Genomic DNA, 27,867 nt, shown 5'->3' with positions numbered 1-27,867 from the left:
AGGGGAGGATGAATATAGAGTAGTAAACACTCATTTGACAGGAGTGTCTGCTAAGAAGCATGCAGGAGTTATGAGTTAATGAAGAGAATACTGTTTTGTGATAAGACAATGACCCTAAGTATACCTCTAAATCAGCCACCAATAGCTTGCAGACCATGATATTACTATTCTATCATGTTCAGCATAGATGCAAGACATCAACCATATTGAATACCCCTGAGAATCACTCAAGAAATTGCTTGTAGCATATCAAGATTCACCATAGGGGCTATTCCAACTATGAGACAGTGTTACAACAGAGTATGATGAAAATACCAAAGAGGAATACCCAAAATTGATAGAGAATATGTCTAGAAGAGTGGCAGAAGTGATTGGGGCAGAAGGAGGTCACACAAAGTACTAGAATTATAGAGATTACATTAGTTAAACTCAAAGTCAAAAAAGTGTCCCAATGAGTCATCAAATTAAAATGATCATATCTTCACATAATGCCGTTATTTTCCCACGGTATAGGGAACCGAATTGACGCTGAGAAGCAGACCTTTCCGACACCTCCCTATGGCTTAGTCATATTCCCACGGCTTGACACATGATATAGCAATTACATGAAAAGCTACAAATATTGGGACACTTTTTTGAGCCACTGTATATACAGAAGTGCTTAGAGGACTCACAGATCATATCAATGATTGATGTACTTATATATATAGAACTGACTGATCTTATGTACTATGTACTTTTAGTTTTCTTGAAATACTGCTCATAAATGTACCTCTTTTTGAAATCCACTATCAAGGCGCGATCTTATTCAAAATGCACGATTTATTAGGATGCAGCCTGAGGCCAGGAAGCCAAAGGAGGGCGTAGCCCTCCTTGGCTTCCTGTGACAAAGGAACAACACTCATTTTCCTCCCCTGAAGGAGCGCATAGCGCTCCTTCGATTTGTGCCGAAGGCACAATGGGCATGAGCTCATGCTCACTATAGGGTGAGATCCCCTATGTGACACTATTTCTCCTCCTCGTTCTTATTATCTTACATTATTTATATTTATACTTACACTTACTTTTATCCCATCCCTTATTCTCTTCTTTTCTCATTTATATTATCGTCCACAACAAATCTTACTTCTAATATTCTATACAGCTCCACTCTCTCTTAATCTTTTTCCCCCCCTCCCTTTCATTTATCTCTTTCCCACTCTCAAAATATATTCCCCCTCTCCCTATTTCATCTCTTCATAATATCTCCCTTTCCTTCATTTCAACTTCCATCTCCTCTCTTCTCCTCTTCCCCTCCTCAAATTCTTCCATCCCTTCCTTCTCATTCCACTTTCCCTCCACTCCTACCATTCATTCTACATCACTTGACATTTTTCCCTTCATCTCCCCTACCATCTCTTCCCCTCATTTTACAACCTCTCCCAAATCCCTTATCATTCAACTCAACATCTCTCTCCCCCGCATATCCCAAAAATTTCACATATTCCATTTTTCAACATTCTTCCCATTATCAACCATCCACTCCCAACACCTATTTATCTTTTCAGTCCTCCCTACCATGTCCTCTCCTCCTTCATTTCACTTCCCTCACATATTTTTCACTCCCTTATTTCTTCTCAATTATATCTAGCCCCCCATCCTTCAAAATTACATATACATACACTCCTCATTCATTATTACATCTCTATCTTCCTAGCAACTCCCCTTCACTCTTATCTCCCTACACTTTTTCCCTACCCACATTCCCGTCCTTCCTCCAGTAACTTATCATCTGACTCCCAACTTACTTTACTTCCCTTTCTCTCTCGCAATACTTCCCACAATCCATCTTTCATTCATTCAAAACCAACCATCCTTCGCCCTGACCCCTGCCATTTTCCTTATTCATCTCCCTCAGTCTTTCCACACACTTCACATAGTTAGGATGATAATTATACTACCCATCGGCATCAGAAACTTCACAAGGACTTTCCGGATGACTGCAAGTAACTTCCAGAAATTACAATGAGATTGAGGTTGAGGTTTCATCCTGATACAGTTATGTATAATGGCTGCTCGCGACTTATCCTGAGTAGAAGCAAACAGAGGAAAGCCTGCAAGGACAAAGTCCAAAGCAGAATAGGTCCAGAGGACTCCCAGAAAGATCCAGATGGACTTCCAAAAACTTCACACGATCAGATGAGCGGTTCATCGCAGGATCACAACTCCGGCCTAGGCAATTTCTCTTTAGGCCTGAGATGGTTATCGGCTAAGTCGAAGAACTAGAACTGATATCAGGATTTAGAGTCAAGACTAGTGCGAGCACTAATATGATATTCAGACTGAGGAACTACAAGACATATATAAGAGTTTATATACTAAGTGACTATCAGAAAGTTCAATAAGCAAGGGTCCCAGGCTATGTACGAAGCATAAGCAAAGTTTACACACGCGAGTCGGAAATGAAGCATAGGTTGATGGATCAGTAAGCATACCGATAGTAAGTATAACCGAGATACTGTGAAAGAATATCCAATAGGCTGTGTTGTTGTTAGGCTGTGTTGTTAGATTAACATTATATAAATATGAAATGAATTAAGAAGCTTATCGTACATCAGATCGGATATGGTCCAGATGAGATGCTTGGATATATGGGTTATGATATGACATTAGGGTGATGGGATAAAGGGCGAATGATGCAGCCTAGCTGCAGAGGTATGGAGGTCTGAAGTGTGGGAACATTGTCAGACATAAGTCCAGAATACAGGATATGACAATCATGGATGAGGACAGACTTCAGAAACAAATGAACCACCTTTTGACCACTCAGACGAACTTGCATACCTTTCAAAAGGTCGAGGGAACATCTAGAATTGCAATTGCAATATAAGCTATCTGTGAGATCATGTCATATCCCGTGTTTCCAGACCCAGACTTATGACACAACCCATTTCCAGATTTCCGCATCCGGCCGACTTCTATCTTTTGTCCAGATCCGACCCGCATCTATCTTCCATGCCTTTTCCCTTTGTACAGTTAGACTAGACTATACTCATTTTCTGTACCTCATTTCATTTCTGCCTCTATTTTACTATGGTCTTGTTTCCATATTCATTTACCATTTTCTGATAGACCGGTGTAAAGATACAACAATGCTTGATGCTATACAAAATAAGTATCCAGCAATATAAAAATGTTGTAGTGGTTTTGCACAGCCTAGTCTGCTATGCTTGCTAGACAAGTGTGTTTGACCCGAGGGGTTTGCTATTGGAATAAGTCTGTAGTTAGTCCATCAATAAACTGTTAAAAGTCCGAGTGCAAGAAACAGAATCCGAAGGTATAATTACGAGTTTGATGCCAAAGCATTGGCCGATGTTTTCGGGTTTAGCGGGTTTGCGTCGGATTAGGAAGGGAACATTGGGTATAGCGAGCGGTATGCAGATTATTGATAACTGCGGGTGTTTTGGATAGAAAGAGCGGTGATATTCCTAATGTCAACTAAGAACTACAAAATATCAGGTTTGACCACAAAGCATAGGGAAACGGCTCCCTACTACTTGGATGATGAATATGCTATGTTGAAACCAATATATATATAAGTACGTACAAATCCGGGACCCTATAGGTGAAAGTAGTGGCCAAAGAATTTCGGATCCGATGTACATGTAAATCAACACGAGGCGCTGCAGACTATGGGAAAACATGTAATAGCGCTGGCTACGATGTGAGTTATGTGCAAAATATTCAACTATGCAACCAACCAGTGGGGCTAGCTGACAAGACAAGACATGGATAGGACAACTGCGCGGGAAAAACATCTGGTCCACTGGTCAAAGCATTGGGTTTAGTGGATATGTGGCGGGTTGCATCGGGAAGTGAATATAGTGCGACAGACATTTGACGTGATGTGTGAAATGGCTGATTACCAGCCTAGCACAAGCTCGAGTGCTACACCAGCATTTAACTTTTCTATACTGTCATATCCCATATATTCATGCTTCTCTTCCGGACTTCAGACTCTGAGATCCGGTCCGGTCTGATGCATAGATCCGCTTCTGATCTGATATCCGATAAGCTTCCTATTTCATTTCCTGTTCATTTAATATTAAACACATCCTATTCGGTATTTCCTCTTCCCGGTGTTTCGGCTATACTTATTACCGGTATGATTACTGATTCGTTAACCTATGCTTCATTTCCGACTCGCGTTTGATAACCTTTGCACATGCTTCGTACATAGCCTTCGGACCATTGCTTACTTATCATTTTGTTATCCTCTTAGTATATAAACCCGTGTATATGTCCTGTAGTACCTCAGTTCGAATATCATCTTAGTTTGTCCTCTTTCTGTCCTCCGGACTTGAGTCTTCAACTCTTGTCAAACCTCCGAAGACTTCAGATCGATTCCGATAGTATACGTTTCCGACTCTATCTTTGGATAGTCTATACTCTGTTCATTTCTAGTCTGGATCCATCCAGATCAGTCTTATACGTGTTTCTGATATCCGGAAGTCATCCGGATATATCTACGAGACCCATCCGGACCTTTGGACGCGTTATCATTAGTACTTTGAAATAAAGGACAAGTACTTGGGAAAGGGGCAGAGCGTACGAGCTGAGGCAGAAGTCCTTTGGATCCGATCCTATGAGAGTACGACCTTAACATATACGCTCTGTCCAAAGCCTTGCATAGCTTTGGACTGCACTGATTGATTCTCCGTTAAATCCCTCAGTAGTATATAAACCCTGTAGAATCTTGTACTTCCTGAGTTCAAATATTATCTTAGACTTTGCTCATTCCCTCCTCCGTCCGACTTGAGTTTTTCCTGTTGTCGTCCTCCGCTAGTCTTAGGATTGACTCCTATAGACTTGTCATCGCCGCCTCTACCTCTAGTAGTCCTCCACTGTTTTCTTTCTAGTTCGGACATCGTCCGGATTAGTCATATCACTTGTTCCCGAACGTCCGCCAGAATTCCCGCGCATCGGACGTCGGACTGGAGACATCGTCCGATAAACTTTGTGCATTAGTCTAGTTGTCATATCCCGCGTTCCAGACCCGGACCTATGACACAAATCATTTCCGGACTTCCGGATCCGGCCGACTTCTATATCTCAAGGACCACGCTATAGATTTAGCTTAGAGGAAAGCTCCCATGCCCACGGACGATATCAAGGACACGCGAATGCTAGACGGAAACCCGCTCCGGACTTCAAAGTCGGAGAACAGATCTTCGTCAAAGCAAACTATTTTCGCTTGACCCGACCTTTGAAAAAGCTCTCGGAAAAGAATCCATCTTCCGGACGCTATGCGACCCGTGCATCCCGTATTCCATGTCTCTCAGTTAGAATCCGCGACTCTGAACACCATTCCCAATCGCATCCAACCTCCTCCGCCTCCGGTATGGCTGCTATACACGGTCCCATAATATGGTCCCCATTGGGAGCCGTTCTGTGTAAGGCGGGTGGTTGGTTATCCATGCATTAACCACCAGCATGTACGGTCCCCAATGGGAGCCGTGATCATCCGCCAGTATAGCTACTGTGCACGGTCCCACGATACGGTCCCCATTGGGAGCCGTTCTGTGAAAGGCGGATGGTCATCCATCCATGATCGACCAGTATGGAGGGTCCTCAATGGGAGCCGTCGTCGTCCGCAACTATGGCTGCTGTACATGGTCCCATAATACGGTCCCCAATGGGGGCCGTGCGGATCCGGATGTGTTATGGTGTTATGCATCTATTATCCAGCAGTATGTACGGTCCTCAACGGGAGCCGTGGTTGTCCGCCAGTATGGCTGCTGTACACGGTCCCATAATACGATCCCCAGTTGGAGCCGTTGTGTGTAAGGCGGATGGTGATCCATTCATCATCCACCAGTATCATGGGACCATGTACAGCAGCCTGACAGGCGGTAACACCAGTCTATCTGAAGACGCAAATTAAGTGCAGCCGGTTGCAGCCGGTTATAGGTATAACCGGATGTCCGGAGTTAGGGGCTCACTGAGAAGGAAACAGATCCGGAAGATACAGGTTGGTCGGATCCGGATATCCGAACATGATGTATGTGAGAAGTCCGGGTCCGGAACGCGGGATATGACAGTATCCCCTTTTAGGGCCGCGCCCACGAGGCTTCTGAATCACAAGTCCGGTTCGGAGTTTAATAAATGCGAGATTATGGGCGGAGCTCGTAAGAATATGACTGGGCATATAAGTAGGCCGGGGCGCCCATAAGAAGTATAAAACTTTCCCCCGACATCCTATTATCGCTTGATATGTCTAACTCCACTTCCGGCAACAAGAAGTCCGCCCGGCAACTCCTCGAAGAGAGGCAAGCGGAAATGATCGCTGAAATCGCGCGACTCGAGGCGGACGCTCGGAGAGAGGCGGAAGAAGAGGAACGCAAGCGCAAGGAGGCGGAAGAGGAACAGAAGCGGAAGGATATGGAGGAGATTCGGCAGCAGTTGGCTGAGCGCGAGCGCGAGCGTTTGGTTAAGGCTAGGGCGGGTAACGCGTCGGAGGTGATTTGTTTAAGTTTTCTGTGATTTCCGGAGGTTTACAAAATGTCAGTCCAGCGGTCCGGCGGATCCGGAGCTCGCATGTGAGATGTGCGTCACTAGGCGCAAGACTTGCACCTGGGCAGTAGCATCTAAGATGCCGAGGGTGAGTCACGATGTCGTTTGGATTCGGATGGTTACTGATGGTTCCAAAAGATCCGGACTTGTGACCAATGCCGCGCGTCGAAGGAGAAGTGCTTCGGCGGAAATCCGCCCGTCAAGGCGCCGGCCGGCAAAGGCAAAGGCAAAAAACGCGCGCGTCCGGAGGGATCTCCGTCCCCGAAGGGCAAAGGTAAACGGCGTCAGCGGAGTCCGGAGCACATGGACGACGACGTGGAGATAATCTCCAATCCCCGGACGGTCATTGGGGAGAATCAAGACTGGGCGGAGTACGATGATCAGGCATGGGTCGCAGCCGCCAACAACATTGTGGCGGAACTGGCCCGGACCAATGGGCTGATGGAGAGGGGTATTGCAGCGGCGGAAGGAAGCAGGGCTGCGATGGGCCGGGTGAGTGAGACCATGCTCCGGTTCATGGAGGAGCAGAGGGAGTTTCAGAACCTCGTCTTGGAGGGTCTGAAGAGGGGATTCCGGATGAATGTGGAGAATGCTTCGGAGGAGGAGGAGGATGCTTCGGAGGAGAAAAATGCTGAGGCGGCGGCAAGGGAGGCCGGCGAATCCGGCGGAGACATGGAAATGGACTCTTAGGTAGTCGGATCCGAAATCCGGATGTGAGATGTTTAAATAATGTAGACATATGCATATCTCTTTTAGGAGCCGTGCAGATCCGGATGTGTGATGCATTTATTATCCAGCAGAGAGTCGTCTGTATCTGCCAGTATGGCTGCTGTACACGGTCCCATGATACGGTCCCCATTGGGAGCCGATGTGTATAAGGCGGATGGTGATCCATGCATTAACCAACCAACCAACCAACTACCAGTATGTACGGTCCTCAATGGGAGCCGTCTGTATCCGCCTGTATGGCTGCTGTACACGGTCCCATAATACTGGTGGATGATGCATGGTTGCATGGTTCACCATCCGCCTCACACACAACGGCTCCCACTGGGGACCGTATTTATGGGACCGTATACAGTGGCCATACTGGCGGACAACTACGGCTCCCGTTGAGGACCGTACATACTGCTGGATAATAGATGCATAACGCCATAACACATCCGGATCCGCACGGCCCCCATTGGGGACCGTATTATGGGACCATGTACAGCAGCCATAGTTGCGGACGACGACGGCTCCCATTGAGGACCCTCCATACTGGTCGATTATGGATGGATGACCATCCGCCTTTCACGGAACGGCTCTCAATGGGGACCGTATTATGGGACCGTGCACAGTAGCTATACTGGCGGATGATCACGGCTCCCATTGGGGACCGTACATGCTGGTGGTTAATGCATGGATAACCAACCATCCGCCTTACACAGAACGGCTCCCAATGGGGACCGTATCATGGGACCGTGTACAGTAGCCTTACTGCCGGATGATCACGGTTCGCATTGGGGACCCTACATACTGGTCGATTACGGATGAATGACCATCCGCTTTACGCAAAACGGCTCACTTTCGGATTCATCTTTGCCTTGTATTTGACACTATGGAAATCCAAGTAGTACATGTTGTTGCTATTCAAACGCTATGCTATTTGTACGGAAAATAATTGACAACTATCTAGCGGCAGCGGCGGCGCGTCTCTAAGATAAGCCCGGTAAGCCCGTTGTTGTTTTTGTTGTTTTTGTTGTTGTTGTTGTTGTTGTGTATTTACAAGATACATATCCGGGTTGGGTTGGGTTGCAGGACATCCCGAACCGCTCACTACACATCTATCTCGGACCCGGATTCCTCCTCCTCCTCACGCAACAGGATCCGGTCCGGGATCGGTGCAATTCCATTCACCCATTGACGCCGGTCCACCTCAGGCTCGCCTCCATTCTCATCCTCGCTCGCCTCTTCTTCTTCCTCGCCTTCAGCATCTCCACCCGGTACCCGCTCCGGCTCCCATCTAGCAGGGTGCGCTGATGGGCTCACAATGACCTGTGGAGCTCGACCATCGTAATTGACCGGAAATTTCCGGAAGTTCAGGTCCACCTCATAGTTCCACACCCGGGACTTGCACGGCTTCGCAATCCACAACAACGTCCTGAATAATTCCCAGAATTTGCGTCGGACCGTGTCGAAGTCCTTGGCCGACAGTTTCAGTTTCAGGTCGCACCATTCCTCCCAATATTTCATCCTCGGATAGTTCTGTGGCTGCCTTCCGGCCGGTCCTTTGAAAGACGGGAAGTAAAGGTTAAATGCGTCCATCCATTCCTTTCCACTAACTTTCATGCACTGCACCCGGTGGAAGACCATCGCGAGGTTCATGTCTTTGTAGACGTCATCAGTGACATGCAGACGTTCCTCCATACTGAGTCTGCAGTGTGATGCCGCGAGTGGCTCGCCCTTCAAATTTCCACATTTTTGCAGTACGTCACTGCAAAACTGGTTCCATAGTCTGGTCAATTGCACCCCGGGGTCATCTTGACGTTCTTCAGGGTAGTCAGCACGTTCGTCCCATGGCAGGTCCTCGCCAGCATCGTAGTGTCCGTCACCGAGGTAGATTTCAAAGTTTTCAAGGATGGCTGCAGGAGCTGGCTCGTCCACCCGATGTCTTTTGGAGAATGACTTTTGTGTCCCCACCCGTGCCTTAGGCACCATGGAATTCGGAATGTAAAGTAGAGGCCGATACTTTCTCTGCAGTGTATCATAATCCATCCCAAACACATACTTGAAGCTCGACTGCCGCATCACTGAAGGACCTCGCTCCATTCTCGGAATATCTGCCGTTGGTGGCCAGATAATAGTCCGGAAAAAATAGGCCCCATATGCACTGAATGGCAAGCCATCGCCAGGCCGAATATCCTCTCTCCTAGGACGGATGTCCAACATGGCATGTTCATAATCCTCGGTCAGAGGCAGCACTGTGCACATGACATCACGTGCCGCACTGCCATCGTCCGGCCGAGAGTGCAGCCCATTGGTAAGCCACTGAATACCTGCTGTCAGGGCAAGGGCATCCGGTGATACTCGAGGACTACCACCAACTTGATTTTGCAGAGACACTGTGCGTGAAAATCCCTGCAGACGGACAAGTCGCCATTGCCTGTGAACAAAAAATTTCATGTGAGTACAACAACTCCCAGGTGATGCCTCTGCTATGGGATGAAGCTCACTCACCACCAATCCTTACGATCAAAGGCCAAGATGCTGCTTGCTATTAGCTCCTCGGGAATGGTCAAAAATCTCTCGTTGGCCTGATCAATCTGAACTCTGAACTCAATTCTCGCAGCGCAGTTGTGATTCTCCTTGGCATCAAAATACAAATCATGCAGCCTCTGCATATATGCCGGGGGACGACCATCTAGCATGTCTTTGCCGCGAATGGTCAATCCATGTTTTCCACGGTCCAGTTGTTGAATCAAGGCTTTATCGGTCGTGTAGGCTTGAATGTATGAAGGATCTTCAACACCCAATGCAAAGGTGCCACGGAATCCAGAGACATGCAACAAACCAGACGAAATATCCCTGTGGTAATGGCGTGATGGACGGTTGACATAGCTGGCAGCTTGAGCAGCAGTCAAACAAGTGAAGTGTTGGATGATGTCACTGTGGGAGTCGGTGCGCCACTGATAGGAAAAGCCTGGCTCAGATAATTCCAGTCCTACATCCACCCAGCAGCGTGGTTCTGCACGTAGCTCATCATCCAGGTCACCCAGCAAGACATACAATGCATCCAATGCATCTCCATTGTTGTCCGGAACATGTTGGTTTGCCTCTTTGACACCCTGGACCTGTGTCATGAATAACATATCTCTTGCCCAGGCATGCTTGTTGGCCAATTTTCTGGGCAGGTCGTATCCAAGATTAGGGATCATGGCACTGGGGAAAGGATGAGTTCGATGTTGAAACTGATTGTTGGATTTCCTGGCACGATGAAGGGCAGTGGCATAGCTGGTGGGCCAATTGGTGATAGTCTCTGGATTGTGCTTGCGGAGTGTCGGTAACAGACCATCCTCATAAATTGCAGTCTTCTGCTCTGGGGTGAGCTCCACAGGTACATCTGCGTTGTTCTCTTGATATAATGCTGGAAAGAACAGCCGCACCTTGGTGCGAACACTCACAGTCCCCAAGCATATGTTGGGCACACGGTGTGGATGTACTGGCACCTCAGCCTATTGCACATGGTTGGTTGGTTGGTTGGTTGGTCAGTGGGCTGTAAGCACGGATCAGAGACAGCAGACACTTACCTGATGTGCTTTGATTTTCATCGGAACTTGGAGGTGCACATTAGATGTAAGAGTATCCACAGTATTAGAGACAGGATAGATAAAGAGGTCCCTGGCAATTGGAAGCCAGTCAGTGAAGCTGATGAGGCTGTCATAGTCTCTGACAACAGTGACAACCCTGTCTTCAGTGATTTTGTTGCGTGTCGGTTCGATGGAATACTGAACAAGTTTCTGAGAATCATATCCAGTGAGCACAAGATTGAGGGCCCTATAATACCGAGCATCATTGACAGCCTGATCTTCTCCATTTGCAGCATGAAGAAGGGGGATGCACTCGTTGTTGAACATAGCAAGAGAGCAGCCTGTAACAGTTGGGCGGGCAGGTCTGTTAGCTGGCATATTGAAGATGATAGCAGGTATGAGAATGCTGAAGAGTCTTGGCACAAGATATTGGAGAATGGAGGGGAAAAAAACTCATCACAAATATTGCAGGGCATTTATATAGAATATTGTGACATCACGTCACATTTAAGATTCATGATTTAAGTTTGACACATGAGGTAATGATCTGAATTCTATTTACATAATGAATTTTGACATTACTTGTTGTTTGTTGTGTTAACAACAACAACAACAACAAAGGCTATATCATCATAGGAAAATTGCCACGAGCACACATTACATATTATAAGGACACAAATGAAACCCTGCCATACACACAATGCACTCGTCTTATGGCACCCTGTGGGGGCCATCCTAAAAGTTGTATATCGGGTGCTCTGGCAGACACCAATGATAGTTGGTCTGTGTGGCACCCATTGGAAGCCTCGCATACAGCATTCTGAGGGGATGCACATTAATGAGCCTCCTTTGCACCAGTCTGGATGTGGCACCCAACGGGAGCCCTTCTCAGAGTAGTATATGTGTGGCACCCATTGGGAGCCCTTCTTAGAGTAGTATATGTGCAGCACCCATTGGGAGCCCTTCTCAGAGTGGTATATGTGTGGCACCCATTGGGAGCCTTCTCTGTATCAATCAGGTGCGGCACCCATTGGAAGCCCTTCTCCGAGTAATATATGTGTGGCACCTATTGGGAGCCCTTCTCCGAGTAGTATGTGTGCGGCACCCATTGGGAGCCCTTCTCAGAGTAGTATATGTGCAGCACCCATTGGGAGCCCTTTTCAGAGTAGTATATATGTGGCACCCATTGGGAGCCATTCTCAGACTCAAATATGTGTAGCACTCATTGGGTGCCCTATCAGTCTAGTCCAAATATTATGACTTGTTTGTCCCTGTTTTGTCTCTACATTTTATAACATTCTGCACAGCTTTTTCTTCTTTCTCTCTCCTACATTCTATTGTGCAGCATCCTCTCTCAACAACAACAACAACATCCCTCCTATAATGTTCTCTCTCCTTTCTTTACTATTTCACTGGTTTGCTTATCTGGGTAGTTATCTACTGCTAAGCTTCTCTACTCTAATTGATCCTAACTTTCTTTAATATTTCTAGTGGTGACTTGCTCTTGCAAATCTGACACTAGTCAAGCAATACATTCTGTGACATACCAACGATCTCTCACTTTCCTAACCTATGATTTTATGAATATCTGGTTAATAATTGTCCCTGTCATTATTGGCATCCTTATCATTCTCTATGCACTCTATCTTCATTATCTTACACGCACAACTGCCGATCAGCTAAATGCCATTGAGCTTCAACGCATCACTACTACTCTTCCACGGACCAGATCACCAAGCCCTCCTATGCTTGTTTTCTAATCTCACACAACATCCGAGTCCTGGACATTCATGTTAGTACTCCACTATTCCTACTTGCCTAGCTGTCTGATATGGGCTAACTCTTTGCTAGTTGCTAGTTGCTAGTTAAACAGTCAGACAACAACAGTTTACCATGCAAAGTAGGATAGCCCATTGACAGTTTCATAATTATGGGCCAGCCCAAAGCCTCCTCTACACTATATAGGTGTGGTATCCATTGGGAGCCCTTCTTAGAGTGACATATATGTAACATACATTATAAGGAGGGCGTAGCCCTCCTTGGCTTCCTGTGATGAAGGAACAACACTCATTTTTCTCCCCTGAAGGAGCGCGTAGCGCTCCTTCGATTTGTGCCGAAGGCACAACGGGCGTGAGCTCGTAAGAGTTAAGAGTGGATACATGAATCAGGGTTCTTAACATGATGACAAGATGATTGTTGATTGTCGATTGTTGATTGTTGATTGTTGATTGTTGATTGTTGATTGTTGATTGTTGGATAAATGAGCCTAGAGAAGACTAGTGTTAAGAACGTGCTCAAGGGTCGAATCCGAAGGGCTTAGCTTCAGCCCCTTATCCGAGTACGTGCCCCAACTTCCGAAGGCTGTCGAACGATGTCCGAAGGTTATCGGACGATGTCCGGAGTCCGATGTCCGATGCGCGGGAATTCCGGCGGACGTTCGGGAACAAGTGATAAGACTAATCCGGACGATATCCGAACTAGAAGGGAAACAGCGGAGGACTACCAGAGGTAGAGGCGGATGTGTCAAGTCTATAGAGTCGATCCTAAGACTAACGGAGGACGGCGAGAGGAACTCGTATCCAACCTCCTCCGCCTCCGGTATGGCTGCAGTACATGGTCCCATAATACGGTCCCCAATGGGAGCCGTTCTGTGTGAGGCGGATTGTCATCCATCCATTATCGAGCGGTATGTACGGTCCTCAATGGGAGCCGTGATCATCCGGCAGTAAGGCTGCTGTACACGGTCTCATGATACGGTCCCCATTGGGAGCCGGTCTGTGTGAGGCGGATTGTCATCCATCCATTATCGAGCGGTATGTACGGTCCCCAATGGGAGCCGTGATCATCCGGCAGTAAGGCTGCTGTACACGGTCTCATGATACGGTCCCCATTGGGAGCCGGTCTGTGTGAGGCGGATTGTCATCCATCCATTGTCGAGCGGTATGTACGGTCCCCAATGGGAGCCGTGATCATCCGGCAGTATGGCTACTGTACACGGTCCCATAATACGGTCCCCATTGGGAGCCGTTCTGTGAAAGGCGGATGGTTATCCATCCATCATCCATCACAATGGCGGCTGTAGATGATACTATGATGCGGTCCCCATTGGGAGCCACGTGACGCATTGAGGGTGGTTGGGTGGTGTCCTCGCTGTATTTCACAGCCCTATATGTGCGTGATATCATTTGTGCACCTCTCACAGACGCGGCTCCCAATGGGACCCGCGCATATCGGGCTGTGAAATACAGCGAGGACACCACCCAACCACCCTCAATGCGTCACGTGGCTCCCAATGGGGACCGCATCATAGTATTATCTACAGCCGCCATTGTGATGGATGATGGATGGATAACCATCGCCTTTCACAGAACGGCTCCCAATGGGGACCGTATTATGGGACCGTGTACAGTAGCCATACTGCCGGATGATCACGGCTCCCATTGGGGACCGTACATACCGCTCGACAATGGATGGATGACAATCCGCCTCACACAGACCGGCTCCCAATGGGGACCGTATCATGAGACCGTGTACAGCAGCCTTACTGCCGGATGATCACGGCTCCCATTGGGGACCGTACATACCGCTCGATAATGGATGGATGACAATCCGCCTCACACAGAACGGCTCACTTTCGGATTCGTCTTTGCCTTGTATTTGACACTAGAAATCCAAGTAGTACATCTTGCTATTCAAACGCTATGCTATCAATCCACGTAGTCCATGTTGCTATTCAAATGATTTCTACTGCTATGGTATTAGAGCGAGGGAGAGAACTATCTAGCGGCGGCGGGAGCGCTTGTCCGAGATGCGCCCCTCAATGTCATTCAATTCCTTTCTCATGCTCTCGCACGTCGCCTGTATGACGTTGAGGACGCTATGAAGACCGACCATCCTACCGGCGAGATAAAGGCTCTCGTCCGCATTATCACTCCCCGCCTCTGTTGACTGCTCCCGCATATCCGCGGCCTTCCGTTTCCGGTTAGTAATGATGTTGTCATGCGAGAGCTGTGCGGTCAAAGGAGCTGCAATAGTCCGTTTCCCGGACGGCGTGAAGATCGGCGCATGGGCGGACATGCTTGTACCCTCGGAAGCGGGCGCTCCGACTGGCGTGACCCCGCGGGTAGGAGTCACTGATGCGACTTCAGCATTAGCCTTGGGAGCCGGACCCGCTTTCTGAGAAGATCCGCTGGGCTTGACGATGATGGTACCGGTCGGCCTCGGTTTGGGAACGGACGCGGGTGGGGGTGGAGACGGTGAGCGGGTCATCTGCCTGCCTCTGCCTTTGGCTGCAATATTGTCAGTCAGCGCCGGTTATATGAGACGTAAAAGATCCAAACGATACTCACTCACTAAGGAGCACTTACTCTTCGCGTGCCGGCAGGCGTCGCACGACGCGTAGCCAAAGACAAAGATGCAATCACTCTTGGATTTCTTGCATTTCAGACATGGCACCTTGTTGAGGTGCGGAATATTGGTGCTCTTTCTCGGGGTCTGCGGCTGCGCACGTAAAGTGGTTGGTTGGTCAGTTAAAATGAGAGAAAAGAATATGAGATACGAACGTTGTTTGTGACCGGCTCCGAGACATGGCGAGTCTCTCCGGCAATCTCGACTTCGGAGTCGTCGTCTACAGGTGGATTGGGTCTCTTTCCACGCCGAAGTCGCGTCAATTCCCGCGCGGCGTTCTCCGTCTCTTCCTCCGCATCTTCCTCCGCCGTCACAGTTTTCCCCTGCTTCTCCTGCCCTGACTGACCGGCTCCGTGCTGCGACGTTTCCGCCGGCTCATCCGTGTTGCCGGTCATCGTCTGATCCTGCTTTGCCTTTGCCTTGCCCTTGCCCTGCGCCGCCGGTTGAGTCTTGTTCGCATGTGGGGCCTGCTGCGCTTGGGCGGCGGCAGCGTCCGTCGTCGCCTTGATTCGCTCTTGGAAAGTCCTGAACAGCTGTCGACCGTGCTGACCGGCTTCCTTCTCGGCGATAGTGAACTCGACATCCACACCCGCCTCCCGCGCATTGGTTATTCCGTTTTGGAGAGCCCCCTACAACCACATGAGAAGTGGTTGGTTGGTTTAAGTTAGCGCAAAGACAACGAAAAAGCAAATAATCACGCACCAAAGCATCATTCCACCGTCTGCACCACTGCTCCTGCTCCACAACGTTACTATCGCCGTTTACCGTGGGGGCGGACGTGACAACGTCGGACATGTGGTTGCGCAACACGATCATTCGATTTTTGAGAGCGATCTTCTGCTGATTCTCGCCTGCCGGACGTGACAGAGCGAAGATGTCGTCGATATCGAGCTGTTGGTCGGCCATCGTCTGAGTGAGATAACGATGGTAAAGAAGAAAGTGGGCAAAACGATGAGAACGGAAGTTATATGGAAGCGCGATTCTGTGCCTCGTGCAATCCATTGTTCTGGGTGAATTATCAAATTACACATATTCCACCGGTCACGTGAGATGCTTCGCAAAGTTTAAAGTTCGTGAATACCTAAGGTGTAAGCCTAGTATTGGACCGGTTAGTATTGGACCGGTTGATATCTTTAATGCAATCGGTTGACCGACGCGACCGGGTCATAGGGATCGCAACATTGATCCGTATGTCGTTAGCTGCTCTGCACCCATTGTGTCGGGTCCATGTTCCAATTAGGCCACAACGCCGTCACGTGTCTTTCGCGACCAATTTGACCAAGTCTGATTGGTTGGTCGGTTGATCCGTTGGCTTTATAAACTAACCGGCTCCGTGTCGGAGCCGTGAGCACCAGCAATGGGAGCCGTCGTCGCCCGGCATTATGGCTGCTGTACACGGTCCCATAATACGGTCCCCATTGGGAGTCGCTCTGTGTAAGGCCGATGGATCATCCACCAATATTTACGGTCCCCAATGGGAGCCGTGATCGTCCGCCAGTATGCCTACTGTACACGGTCCCATAAAATACGGTCCCCACTAGGAGCCGTGCTCATCCGGATAGGTGATACATCCATTATCCAGCGGTATGTACGGTCCCCAATGGGAGCCGCGATCATCCGGCAGTATGGCCTCTGTACATGGTCTCATAATACGGTCCCCAATGGGAGCCGTGGTTGTTTGCTAGTATGGCTACTGTACACAGTCCCATAATACGGTCCCCATTGGGTGCCGCGCTGATTCGGATGGGTTATCTAGCGGTATGCACGGTCCCCAATGAGAGCCGTCGTTGTCCGGCAGTATGGCTGCTGTACACGGTCCCATAATACGGTCCCCATTGGGAGCCGTTATGTATGAGGCGGATGGCCATCACTCCATGACCCACCAGTATGTACGGTCCTCAACGGGAGCTGTGATCATCCGGCAGTATGGCTTCTGTACATGGTCACATAATACGGTCCCCAATGGGAGCCGCGTCTTTCACGAGCACCGGGGGTTGGTGTACCGGCCGATTACCCGCCTATCATACACAACGATGTTGTGAATCAGCCGAAGTTGTTGTTATGCCGGCCACTTGAACTGCTCCCATTGTGAGCTGTGCCTATAATGAGCTGGAACGCACCTCTCTCGCCCGGTTAGTTGCTGTGGGAAGTCACGCCATCTGAGCCAACACATTATAACATGCTATTAACTACAACTACAACTACACAACTACACGAAGAATAAACTGCAACTGCATATTGAGGGAGCGCAAAATGATAGGAAACTGAAATACAGACAATGGTACGGATGAGTATGATGACGCATGTCAATGTCATGTGCAATAGTGCGGACCGGACACCCCTCAGGAACGAGCTCTCGAAATGCCTCCACGGCCACGCAAGCCCCGCATGCCTCTTGGCTTGGGCGCATTCTCAGGTACGGCGGTCCGGTCGTTAAACGATATGCTGCCGCCGGCACCCTCATTTTGCGAGGACTGGGAGGGCCGAACGGCCGCCGAGCCATCCCCATGCACATGAACCTTCTTATGCGGAGGACGAGGGCGATTGGGACTTCTTTGAGGTCCGGACGGAGGGGATGCAACCGTTGACGTTGTACTACGACGGCGTTTCTGTCCACCAGAGTAGGTATCAGTAAATCTCTGGTCATCCCACGGCTGCGATGACTGAACCCGGTCGTCGTCGCGTTCAGTCAACGTTAGGTCAGACATCTGCTTTTCACCCAGCAACGCCTCCACGTCACTTTTATCCTGGATACCATGACCGGACATCAGTCTCCGTTGACAATCCGGAGCCGAACGACACTGACCTTTGCTGAATTCTGAGTGCCAGCCAATGGGCCGGTGGTGTCCCCATCATCTAGCGTGAAGCCATCGTCGACATCACGGATGACCGGCCGCCTTGTAAGGTTTATACGAGCGCCCGCTTCGTCGTCCTCAACGTCAGTCTCGTCCCTCTGAGCGGTTGATGCTGGTGGACATGAATTCAAATACTCGACGTCAGTATGAGACTTCGACGGATGAACTACAAAGACTTACATATAGCAGCGGTTCCGGAGGATCGGGGCTGAATCTGACTGTCATCGTCTTCGTCTTCAGCGTGGTCGTCAGGTATGGTCCGTGTCACCAGCGTCTTAGACTTACCACTGGATGGAACTGCTGCAGCTGCACGATTCGCCGGCCCCGGTTTGGCACCGCGGGATGAGGTGATCTGCTCATCCTGCATGATCCGCTCAGTCGCCGACATTAAAGCTGTGCTCTTTCCCTTCTCTGTCCCCTTTACTGTCGGCTTCGGCCTAGGTTTTTGCTTGGGCGGCGGCGGCGCAGACGTCCCCTCCTCATCGTCGTCCATGTCAATATCGTCTTCGACCGCCTTGTCCTTTCCCTTCGCCTTCGGCCTGGGTTTTGGCTTCGGCCGCGGCGGCTCAGACGTCCCCTCCTCCTCCTCGTCCATTTCGATGTCGTCTTCGACCGCCTTGTCCTTTCCCTTCGCCTTCGGCTTACCAACCTTGGCCTTCGGCTTGGGTTTTGCCTTCGGCCGCGGCGGCTCAGACGTCCCCTCCTCCTCGTCGTCCATGTCGATGTCCTCTTCAACCACCTTGACCTTTTCCTTTCCCTTCGCCATTGCCTTGCCCATAGCCTTCTGCTTCCCCTGATCCTTGCGCGGGCCGGTTGAGGATGTCGCGTCTGCACCATCGTCCTGCTCGTCTGCCTCGGGCTGAGAGCCATCGTCGTCGACGACGACGGACGAACGATCAAAAATCTTGCCTTCATCATCGCCGGTGGTCTTGAGGTTACGGGCTTGCTGCTTCTTGCCGCCGTACGTCCTGATGATTTTGTTGCGGGTGGCCGTTTTGTCCGGTACAGTACTAGCCGCTGATGTCGACTTGCGCGAAGACCCGGAAGCACGAGAACGAAATGTTGATCCAGCAGGAGGCCCGTCCAGCACTTCGATATCGTCGTCGCTTTCTTCGACATCATCGTCGATGTCGTTGTCCGGGATCTCATCTCCTTTCACAGCTTTCTGAATGGTGTTGGCCACGGCTTCCATCGGTCGTCAGATGTCTGAATCAGAAGGTATGGATAATGTTCGCGTACCTTTATTTCTTGACAAGAACTGGCCGAGCATTTTTCCTTTGCCTTCGCCGTGGTCGACCATGAGCACGTCGACCGTGCCGACCGCCACCATATTGTATACGGTGACTGTGTCTTCTTGTCCGAGTCGCCATGCCCGGCCGATAATCTGATTGACCAGCATTCGGGACCAACACTGATCCTGTATGCGCGTCAGTCTGAGATATCAGTTCCGGAGCACGGCCGTTGACTCACGAAAAGAACGACAATAGTAGCTACAGTAAGATTCAGGCCCACCGCGCCAACGGTCGAAAATAGTAGAACCCGATCCTCGGGCACGGTGTTGAATCGGCGAATTGTTTCATTGCGCTCATCGGCCGTGAGGGTGCCATTGAGGCTCAGGGCTTCGATATCGTGCATCTTAAGAATCTGAGAAACACGCACGGGCGCACAGTCAGACCGAGTGTGTCGTTCATGAGCATGGCAAAACTCTCACCGAGAGCAACAAAGGTGCCATCATGGTGAATTCCGTGTACACCAGAATCTTCTTGGTACCCATGCTCATGAGTTCCGGGAGCTCCTTGTCGATGGCGTAGTCGCCGATGAAGTCCGGGTCCGTGTCCTTATCGTATTCATCATCCAGCTTTTTCTGTTCCTCCTCCGTGAGCTCTTTGTCGAGGTCCTTGTAAACGCCGTTGTCATCAGAAATCAAATGCCACCGCAAGAGGGTCATGAGGTAGTCCACCTTCGTGGATCGAACTTCATTGTATTCATCCCAATCCGCCACAGGCGGGTAATTCGGAGAATTGTGAAACGGCAGGGGGACCTTCGTCCGGGCCTCCATATAAAAGCTCTGTGAGATGATCATTGGCGTCGGCTCCTCCAGGGGACCGCGGTGATAAACCTACCTGGCCCATTGAGTCAACATCTCTGTGGAGAAAGTGACAACTTGTCAGCAATAATCCGGTTCCTGTGGGGAGCCTCGAACTTACTTTCCAGCCAGGCTGTCCATGCCAGTTTCGACAATATCAAGTTCCGGGTCCGTCAGGTGGACCGGAAAGAAGACCATGAGGTACGGGGGCAAACTGTCGTTGATCCGTTTGCCGTCGAACCGAAGAGACTCTACCGTGCGTCGAATGACCCTGTTGGAAAACCCACGTTTAATCTGTTTGATCCAGACGGTAGTCAGCTGCCGGACCCGAGTCTTGGAGGCAGGCTCGTTATATTCGGCCTTGGAGCCGGCGAGTCGTTGGATGGTGTGCTTGGCCGCGAGCTCCTTATCTTCTTTGGTGATGACTCGTCGCGCCGCTCCCAATGCTTTCCAGTGATTGTTCTCAAAATCGTCTCCCTCTGTCCCGGTGAAGTGAGGGATGCGGAGGACACGGCCGATGTTGCATAAGTCCTACGACCGACGAAGATGTGAATATGGCCTGGCCGATGACTCTCGGCCACTTACCTTTGGGCTGGTGAACAGTGGAGTCGCGGTCGCGATTATCCGAACATGTGAATTCCTCATCAGCAGCAGCATAGCATGCCACCCGGCATTGGGATTCCGGAATTCATGAGCTTCGTCGAGGGTGCAGGAAGCGAAGACTCGCATGTACCAGATGCAATTCCTTTCCAAATGAGGCGATTTTACAGTCCGTTTGTCGTCTACCGCCTTGTTCTGATTGTGACCGACTTTGCCCTTGCGAGTGTCCAACACTTTGCCCTGCGTGGTGAATACCTAGCATGCGTAGCAACCCGTTAGCACCCGGGCCTGATGTCCGCGTATTAAGGAAATGATCGACTGACCGAGTGTGTGACCAGAATAATTCTATTGATCTTAGGCATCGACGATTTTTCCCAAGGTCCCGTCCAAAATGCTGCGAAGTCCTTCTCGGCCGTAGGATACACATAAATCTCGACCGTTTTGGGAGCAAAGAAAATGCGGAGCTCCGACATCCATTGAGCGACCAACGAATTGGGAACGGCGATGACGTGAGGAAGGTTGGGAACTTGGGCTTGGCCGGCGAAGTAGGGAATGGATTCTGTTGACAAAGGATTGAATTAGCATGGAGCGGGAGTCGGACGGTCGGCGGCCGAACGCTCGGACAGCAACTACTTGCCCACGCAAACGGCTCCGAATGGGACCCGTCATGGAAGATCAGACTCACCTAGGATCGGCGCCTTGCGCACAGTGTTGACGTCCACATCTACCAGAGGCGATACGGCCTTTGCGCTGGCGAATCTCGTGTGCCCAATACTGGTCGATCATAAAGGCGATGGAACCCATCACCTGAGCAGTTTTGCCAACGCCGACCTCATCGGCAAGCAGTATGCCTGGAACGGCGTTGGTCTGGTCCTTCTGCCAGATCTTTTCGACGATCGAGGCGATACCGACGCGTTGATGCCACAGAAGGCTCAGTGGCTGCATGTCCGGGTTGCCATCTACGAACTCCTTCTCGGCACCGTCGTCCCAAGCAGACTTCCGGCTTAGAGATCTAAAACGGGCAAAGAGAGCCGGCCGTCCGTCAGGAAAGTTCAATAATCTATTTAGAGCGGTATCGTCTAGGGAGCGGAAATTGTCGACGCCCAAGTCGTTCGAGCCCTCCCACATGGCATCTCTATCCTCTCCGTCTAAATCCACGGCCGGGGCGTCCGGCTCAGTAGGGGCAGTGCGATATAGTTGAACGTACGCCGGCCAAATCAGGTCGACGTCCCCGGCCGCACTCAAAGACACGTTCTTCACCTTACTCGCCCGGGTCCGACCTCGACTTTCTGACGAATGTGCATTCAATAACCTTTGCAACAACACACGACGTATGAAAGCGGATGTACTCACTAGCACTTCCCGACGGCTCCTTGGGGTCGCTGATCTCCGGCGCTAATTTTTCCTTTGCGACGCCTTTGGCCTTGGCCACGGCGGTCACCACAACGGTTTTCAAGAATTCCTCGAGCTCGCTCACACCCTGCAACTTCTCGACTTCCAACGGAAACCACTTGACTGCTTTGGCTGTACATCTTCACATGGTGTGTGGCCTCCCGTAGCATTTGCGGAGTGACCGTGCCTGCGTCCTCGATCACTGCCGGGTAGATGGTATGATCCGGTAAGCAATACATTCCACGGTACGGCGAAGCGACCTACACTTGCAGGCGACAATAGCGGCCATGCGCCTCAGGCCCAACGTCTTTTCCGCGCGCCTGCACATTTTCCGGTGCCGTTCCCAGTTATGGTGAACAATGGGGCTCAAAGACTCACGAAACTCTCCTCGCAAACCTCGGCTCACCGAGTTGGCACCAAAGAGAGCGACCGCGATGTCTTCTCTCGCCATGTCCGCGTCGGCAACGTTCGGAAACCCCGCGTCAGGATCTAAATGTATGAGCTGGAGGGGCAAAAGATCCAACTCTTTCCAGATGGCATCGACCTTCGTGCTGATGGTGCTTGAGATTTGTTGCTTTTTGAACCAGATGGTGAGGGCATCCCGGCCGGCTCCGTATGACGTTTGCTGTTTACCCTCCAGGATGTTGTACCGCGTCTTGATATCTTTTGCTTTTTCGACGGCCGACATCATCTCTCGGAGCGACTTTAACTGGTTCTCATTGAGATGACGGTGCGGCCCCGGCCCGTTGAATAGCTGTGGGCCGAGACCGTAGATGTCCTGGATGATATCCTCGTTCTGGAAAATGAGGTGTCTGCCAGCCAGGAGGGCGCACACAACCCCGCTCTGAATCTTCTTACTCATGGGTTCCTGCTGCAACACGCCACAAATATCAGTATCATCAATCGTCCGGCGGTGCGGGATGCGGGTGGACTTACCGGCTTGTCGTTGGCGCAGTATCGGCGTTCAAGGGTAGCACAGTACGAGCCACGTACAGTGCTGGTATATACGATGAGCTGATTACTGGGCTGTCGCGTCCCAAGACATCCCTTTATAGAGAACAGAACCGAGTAGGCCGGCTCCGGGAATGAGATAGGGAGACTTATCGCCGGAACAATCCTTCTCGCGAGGGTTCATCAATTACCGGACCTGCTAACTCAACACGCCCGGAAGACACGAGGGAGGACGAGGCACAGGGTACGACCTCAATGGCGGATGAACCCTGCCTGATTTGACAGTATCACAGCCGCGATTGCTTTAGCCACCTCTCCGATAAAGGTTTCGGTAGATGTGATTGGTGCGATCAAATCCCAATGGCACTTGATAAGCGAAACCTGCACGCCCGGGCATGAGGGATGGCCCATGCAACATGAGGCCACACTGTGGATATAGGCGACAGTCAGGGCGGTCCCCATGGGGAGCCGCGTCGTAAGCGAGCACCCGATAACACTCTAGACATTGTCGGAACTCTTATGGCGATGAGCGGGGCTCAACGGGTGCCGGGTCAACGGGTATTCAATACTATATGTACAAACGGAGGGCGCGACGACCCATACTCATTACCATTACGTGTGCCGTACCAGTCCCCATTAAAAGGACTTTGAGATGACGCCACAAAGCAGCCCTTGCCCCGCCGGTCCCCATTGGGAGCCCTTTGAGATAAGGCCACACAGCAGCCCTTGCCCCACAAGATAACATCACACATAAGCTTATGCCCGCCGGTCCCCATTGGGACCCGTGAAACATGAAGTCATACCCGTAACCCACCCTATGCCCCGCCGATCCCAAGTAGGACCCTGGTTATGCACACACGTGCATCCTCGTGTGATGACCGTTTAATACTGTCGTACGTCGCACCCTGTACCCTGTCGGTCCCCATTGGGAGCCGCGTATTACTGAGATACACCCCTCGTAGTTACATAGGAACCACTCCGGTCACCATTCGGTCACGCTTGCTGCGGCTCCCTATGGGGACCGCAAGTATGAGAGGTCTGGCAGTGACGTTGTCGGACGGCTACATATGAGCCGGCTCCGGGTGGCAACTCACCTCTCACATTGAATTCAACTGAACCGTCCCATACGTGCGGTCCCCATAGGGAGCCGCAGCAAGCGTGACCGAATGGTGACCGGAGTGGTTCCTATGTAACTACGAGGGGTGTATCTCAGTAATACGCGGCTCCCAATGGGGACCGACAGGGTACAGGGTGTGACGTACGACAGTGTTGAACGGTCATCACACGAGGATGCACGTGTGTGCCTGACCAACTCATGCTGCACACATGTATTTCAACATGCATCACTAGTGCGGGCCGGACTGCTTCAACAGTGTCAGGATGCTAACCCTCACCACAGGTCCGGTCCTCAATGGGAGCCGTACTACAGGCAGATGGGACCGGACCTGTGGTGAGGGGTGAGCATCCTGACACTGCTCAAGCAGCCTGGGACACCGCCCGTGCACTGTACATATATTATATCTGAATGTCAGAGAGTGGTCCGGTCCTCTGTCGGAGCCGTCCTTTGAGAATCCGTGTGATCATCCCCTCCCAGCTGTAAGGTCCGGTCCCTAAAGGGAGCCGTCGGACAAGGCCAATAGAAATCCTTCCCGCAAGTCGCACACTCAAGGTAAATAAGTCATCCGCAGACTTCGACCGTACAACATCGATAATGGTTTTACCGGCCTTTAAGAGACCCGGCTCACACAGAATTCCCAACCAAACCCAACCCATGATGGCCATCATGCTATTTCAACTAAGAACATCAAAGGAAACTACAAACTACAACTACAATCATGATATTGTTTGATATTGTACATAAAAAGTAAGTATCCTGTTTAGCGGCGGCGGCGGCGGCGCTTGGTAACCCGCCCATCAATCTCCTCCACCTCCTTCCTCATAGTGGCGCAGGCCATCTCTATCATCTGCAAGATGTTGGAGAGGCCCGACACCCGACCGGCCAAGTATGCCTCCTCCTCGCCGTCCTCGCTCTCGCTCTCGACGGCGGCGACCTTCCGCTTGGTGCTTGTCCGCAGCTCGACGTAAGCGTTGTTTTGAATGGACCGGGGGCCTGGCACCGCCCGTGGTTGTGCCGGTGCGACGGCGGCAGCCGGGCCTGGCACTTGCGTGGCCTTTGACGAGGCCCGGACGGGACGGGAAGTCGGAGCAACCGGCTTCGGCCTAGGTTTAGGCTTGGGAGCCGGCGCTGGTGGAGGTGGAGGTGGAGGTGGAGGTGGAGGTGGAGGTGGAGGTGGATGTGAGGGTGCCGCGGCCTTTTTCTTTCCTTTGTCTAATTCTAAAGTCAGTGCTGATTTTGTCAGACGGACGAGGTAAATAAGACTTACTTTGTACCAGAGAGCACTTCACCTTCCCATGGTGGCACTCGTAGCACGACTGGCCCTTAGACCAGTTGTGGCACTCGCGTTGCATTGTCGTGCATGTCGTGCAAGGGACAGGGTTGAGTTGCTCGGCGCTCATGCGCGGCGTCTGTTTCTGTAGGCGGAGGGTTAGAATGTCAGCCGGTGACAAGACCCATCACCTACCTTGCGTCCCACCGGACCCGACTTCTCAACGGGTGGTGCCTCTGTGTCTTCAGGATCCACCCGTTCATTAGTCTCCTCCTCCTCCTCCTCCGTCTCCTGCCGGGTCTCCTGCTCCTGATCGGCGCCTTCTTCTCTCTCACCTGTGGCGGGCCCGCGTTCCGTTGAGGTCGCGGTGGGAGTAGCGGTGGTGGGAGCAGTGGTGGTGGTGGTGGCGGGAGCGGGAGCAGTGGCGGTGGTGGAGGTGGTTGAGGTTTCCGCCGTCTCCTTTGAGGTGAGCTCGGCATCCTTGAGGGCGGTAACCTGGCTTTGGAACGCCGCGCGGAGGAGATCACCTTTCTGCCAGTCTTGCCTGGCGGAGACTGGCAGATCGATGACAACCTTGTTGTCACGCGCGAGCGTCAAGCGCTTGGCCACCTGATTCTATGTACATAAGTAGTTAGTTAAGTAGTCAGCATACAAAACAGACAAAGGAAAGAAAAGAAAACACGCACCTTAACATCGGAAAAGTTCTTCAACCACTCCTCCTTCTCCAGAATGTGCTCCTCGTCGTCTTGAGAGGGAGCCGACTGGAGCATGTGGGTGAGACGGGCGCTCAGCTCGCCCACCTCAGCTCTCAGAGCAATAGTGTCCTCGCTCTCGGCCGGCGGAACAGGAAGGAGGTCGAGGATATCGAAACCGTCGATTTGGTCGGACATGGTAATATAGACAGTAATAGAGTTAATAGAGTTGTAGAGTTTGTAGAGTTAACAAAATACAGTTAACAAAATCTGAAGAGAAAAAGACGAAAGTCCGGATCAAGACACAATATATAGGGAACCCCGATTCTGTGGCCGCGAGTGACTAATTGCTCAATTAGGCCAATTCGCGGTCACCTGACTTTTACAATACATTTACAAGTCGCGTGTCGGTGGACGCCCCACATGTGCGCGTGATCACAATAATTTATTCCATTGATCCACATACGGACCCGCGTGAGTCTGTCACCTTACAATACAGATCCACCACTCTGCGGCTGCTTCCGTTGCGGAGCCGCAGACACGGTCACGTGCTACTAACAATAACCACAACAACAATATCACGACAATGCATTTCACATGTGAAGGGATACATTCAATTGGTCCCTGGACGCACCCGCATCACAGTGATCCTCACACGGTCACATGACGTTTGCAAAAAATATCATTAAGTCTGATTTCCGTACACTACCCCGACGTCCTGTACAGTTAGTGAGTGAGTACATAGTACATGTAACATAAGATATCGGCCGTGGTAGGTTGGTTGGTTGGTTGGTGTGATTGCAAACGGCCCACCGACCATGTAAGACTTGTGAACGTGAGTTAGTAAATACACTCGTTGAACAGACGGTCCCCAATGGGAGCCGTCCAACTGGTTGGTTGGTTACTGGTTGGCTAGTTGGTATATTCATAATAAACATATCGCATATACAGTACACTTGCTCATAACGTATAGCGACGGGAGCCACCCTTTCTCTATACACTATGAAAAATATACAAGATGGAATAGTTCTCACGGTCACAGCATCATCGCATGTATTCAACGAGTCGTCGGTATCTAGTCCACTTCATGTTCCAGAACATGTCTAGAGTAGTCTGCTTGGCGTTTGGGCCAGGCTTAGGACGCGGCTGACATTTTTTGGTGCTACACACCATTGACTTAGTACTAGATGTTCATTAATGAAAAAATTTCGTGCTACTTGCAGGATCTCCAACCACCCCGGGCCTTAGTAAACTAGGTGTCATACTGTATATTGAACGACCAAACATTATACATTATACATTATACAATATTCTGGCCATTTCCCCGCATACCACAACGGGAGCCACCCAAACCCGATACAATATGAAAAATATACATTAATACCATATACGTTATGAGCAAGTCTACTGTATGCGGTCCCCTACGGGAGCCGTCCACCTGCAGGACAATATTGACTTACTAGCACGTGACCGTGTGGTCGGCTCCGCAACGGAAGCAGCCGCAGAGTTGTGGATCTGCATTGTAAGGTGACGGATTCACTGTGACGCGGGTCCGTATGTGGATCAATGGAATAAATTATTGTGATCACGCGCACATGTGGGGCGTCCACCGACACGCGACTTGTAAATGTATTGTAAAAGTCAGGTGACCGCGAA

General features: G+C 50.6%; 4 protein-coding genes across 4 annotated transcripts; all 4 read right to left on the bottom strand.

The window, feature by feature from the left end:
* Positions 1 to 8,370: 8,370 nt before the first annotated feature.
* On the bottom strand, positions 8,371 to 11,219 carry F5891DRAFT_1183873 (uncharacterized protein; the record flags this gene model as incomplete). The annotated part of the gene is made up of 3 exons (XM_041366365.1): positions 8,371 to 9,697; positions 9,772 to 10,766; positions 10,842 to 11,219. The coding sequence occupies 3 exons, from the start codon at positions 11,217 to 11,219 to the stop codon at positions 8,371 to 8,373; spliced, it is 2,700 nt and encodes an 899-aa protein (XP_041230743.1).
* Positions 11,220 to 14,621: 3,402 nt separating this feature from the next.
* Positions 14,622 to 16,154, bottom strand: F5891DRAFT_1183872 (uncharacterized protein; the record flags this gene model as incomplete). The annotated part of the gene is made up of 4 exons (XM_041366364.1): positions 14,622 to 15,130; positions 15,209 to 15,341; positions 15,404 to 15,877; positions 15,951 to 16,154. 4 exons carry the CDS (start codon positions 16,152 to 16,154, stop codon positions 14,622 to 14,624), a joined length of 1,320 nt encoding a protein of 439 aa, XP_041230742.1.
* Positions 16,155 to 17,590: 1,436 nt separating this feature from the next.
* On the bottom strand, positions 17,591 to 23,043 carry F5891DRAFT_1183871 (P-loop containing nucleoside triphosphate hydrolase protein; the record flags this gene model as incomplete). Its single annotated transcript, XM_041366363.1, has 15 exons — positions 17,591 to 17,995; positions 18,055 to 18,215; positions 18,284 to 18,337; positions 18,389 to 19,288; positions 19,343 to 19,520; positions 19,574 to 19,747; positions 19,815 to 20,171; positions 20,227 to 20,248; positions 20,311 to 20,720; positions 20,775 to 21,044; positions 21,113 to 21,348; positions 21,518 to 22,078; positions 22,143 to 22,269; positions 22,328 to 22,383; positions 22,446 to 23,043. The coding sequence occupies 15 exons, from the start codon at positions 23,041 to 23,043 to the stop codon at positions 17,591 to 17,593; spliced, it is 4,509 nt and encodes a 1,502-aa protein (XP_041230741.1).
* A 1,966-nt stretch (positions 23,044 to 25,009) lies between these two features.
* Positions 25,010 to 26,409, bottom strand: F5891DRAFT_976705 (uncharacterized protein; the record flags this gene model as incomplete). The annotated part of the gene is made up of 4 exons (XM_041376641.1): positions 25,010 to 25,467; positions 25,517 to 25,664; positions 25,715 to 26,134; positions 26,206 to 26,409. 4 exons carry the CDS (start codon positions 26,407 to 26,409, stop codon positions 25,010 to 25,012), a joined length of 1,230 nt encoding a protein of 409 aa, XP_041230740.1.
* Between the last annotated feature and the right edge of the window lie 1,458 nt (positions 26,410 to 27,867).

This window comes from Suillus fuscotomentosus, assembly GCF_016647785.1.
Source record: "Suillus fuscotomentosus strain FC203 chromosome Unknown F5891scaffold_8, whole genome shotgun sequence".
Taxonomy (NCBI): domain Eukaryota; kingdom Fungi; phylum Basidiomycota; class Agaricomycetes; order Boletales; family Suillaceae; genus Suillus; species Suillus fuscotomentosus.
The sequence above is the reverse complement of the archived record's forward strand: the minus strand, read 5'-3'. Positions and strand labels throughout refer to the sequence as shown.